The following is a 1,831-nucleotide window of genomic DNA, read 5'->3' as shown; positions in this document are numbered from 1 at the left end:
CTGATATATAATACTAATAATATAAATAAAAAAATATTAATAAAAAATTAGGAGATTACTTAAAATTAAAATTAGTAATCAAAATATAAATTTAAAATACAAATTGTTATTTTAATTTTATTAGTTTATCAATATATTTTTATTATACTTTTAACTGATTTATTAATAATCATTTATTTTCTTAATTAGATTTTTCATCTGTGTCAAAAGTTTTAGGTTAACTATTTTAAAATACTTATTTTAAGTTATGAAATTCATTTGTTTATTTGGCAATGTTTTAATTATTATTATTTTCATAATTAGAATAATTTAATTCTTTTTTTAATTATAAATTTTAGAAAAAAAAATATATATATAAATATATATATACGTTTGTTATTTTCTTAACATTCGCTTTCTCTCTTTTCAATAAAAATTATACTACTTTTTTTCGAGTTATAAATTTTACCTTGTCCTGTTTTGCTATTGTTTTTAATATTATTTTCCTTTTATTTATTAAATTAAATATTTTTGTAAATAATATTATTTACTTCTTAAAAATTATTTATATAAACGTTTCCTTTTAAATTTAAAAAGCTAGTAACTGGACTTTTAAAAAGAATATCTTTTATATTAATAATGAAATTTTTTCTTTTTTTTCATAAAAAATAAAATAAGAAATAATAATTAATATATTATATATTATTATTAGTATTAAACTTTTAGAATGGATTTTTGCTTTTTATTCTCCAAATTTTTTTAATGTACTCATTTGTTGTTAAATTTTGAAAAATTAAAAAGTTATGAAAAACAAATAGAATAAAGGAAAAAACAAAAATCTAATTAAGAATAATATATATTTGTCTTAATTTTATTATTTTTATAAATTAATTAAACCATAAAAATATAGATAATCAAAATTATAGATAGGTAATTATTATTCAAATAGTCTTCCTTTTGTTAACTTTCTGTAATTAAAATTTCAATATTTTAAATTAAAACAATCAAACATATGCTACAGACAAAAAATAGAAAAAAAAAAAAAAATCTTTTTTTATAAACATTAAATTAAATTATGTATTTTATTTTAAATTTATAGGTTTATTTTATTTTATTTATTATAATAATATTACCTATAATTTCGTTTTCCAATACATGTTCCCAACCAAAAGCAATGATGATCGAATCTTTCTACACAATTATCACAAATGGAACAATGAGAAGTTCTTGGAGGTCTATATATAGCACCTAAATATAATAATTTAAATTAATTATTTAATTTATTTTTATAATATCACATACATGTTGTGCAAAATTTAACTTTAAATAAATGAGATTTATTTTTAATTAAATAAAGAATATATTTGTATTAGTATTCACCATTTTTAATAATATCTTTAAGTGGAATTTTTAAAAAATCTTTATTAATTTCGATATTAGAATTCTTTTTTAATAATTTTGTTAAAAAATTTATTTTTTACATTTAAAATACTATTTTAGGGATTATTCCTGGGTCGGAAAAGTTAACTAAAATCATAAAAATATTTGTAAAAATATGAAAAACTATAACAAAAATATATTATTTTAATCTTTTTAATATTATAGCATAATGAATTATTATTGCAATATTAATTAAAGAAAATGTTAATATAAATTTAAAATTTTCTGACCTATAAAAAAAAAGTTATTTTTTTAGTATGAAATACCAATTTTTTATTATTATTATAATGATATTAATAAAATACCCACTTAATAATAATCCTTTGCAAAATATTTTATTTCTAGATAAAAAGATTTTGTAGAACTTTTCACTTATTTATTTTTCTTGAAATTAAATTTATTAAACATTCAT

General features: G+C 14.9%; 1 protein-coding gene across 1 annotated transcript, besides 1 other annotated feature; it reads right to left on the bottom strand. All coding sequences in view use genetic code 6, as the record gives it.

Annotated features, from left to right (window-relative positions):
- Window positions 1–344: 344 nt before the first annotated feature.
- Window positions 345–369: a microsatellite.
- A 269-nt stretch (window positions 370–638) lies between these two features.
- Window positions 639–1,831, bottom strand: IMG5_113470 (hypothetical protein; the record flags this gene model as incomplete). Its single annotated transcript, XM_004034748.1, has 5 exons — window positions 639–818; window positions 877–1,027; window positions 1,113–1,227; window positions 1,282–1,649; window positions 1,725–1,831. 5 exons carry the CDS (start codon window positions 1,829–1,831, stop codon window positions 639–641), a joined length of 921 nt encoding a protein of 306 aa, XP_004034796.1.

The sequence above is a fragment of the Ichthyophthirius multifiliis genome, assembly GCF_000220395.1.
Source record: "Ichthyophthirius multifiliis unplaced genomic scaffold scaff_1120509250923, whole genome shotgun sequence".
NCBI classification, from domain to species: domain Eukaryota; phylum Ciliophora; class Oligohymenophorea; order Hymenostomatida; genus Ichthyophthirius; species Ichthyophthirius multifiliis.
The sequence above is the reverse complement of the archived record's forward strand: the minus strand, read 5'-3'. Positions and strand labels throughout refer to the sequence as shown.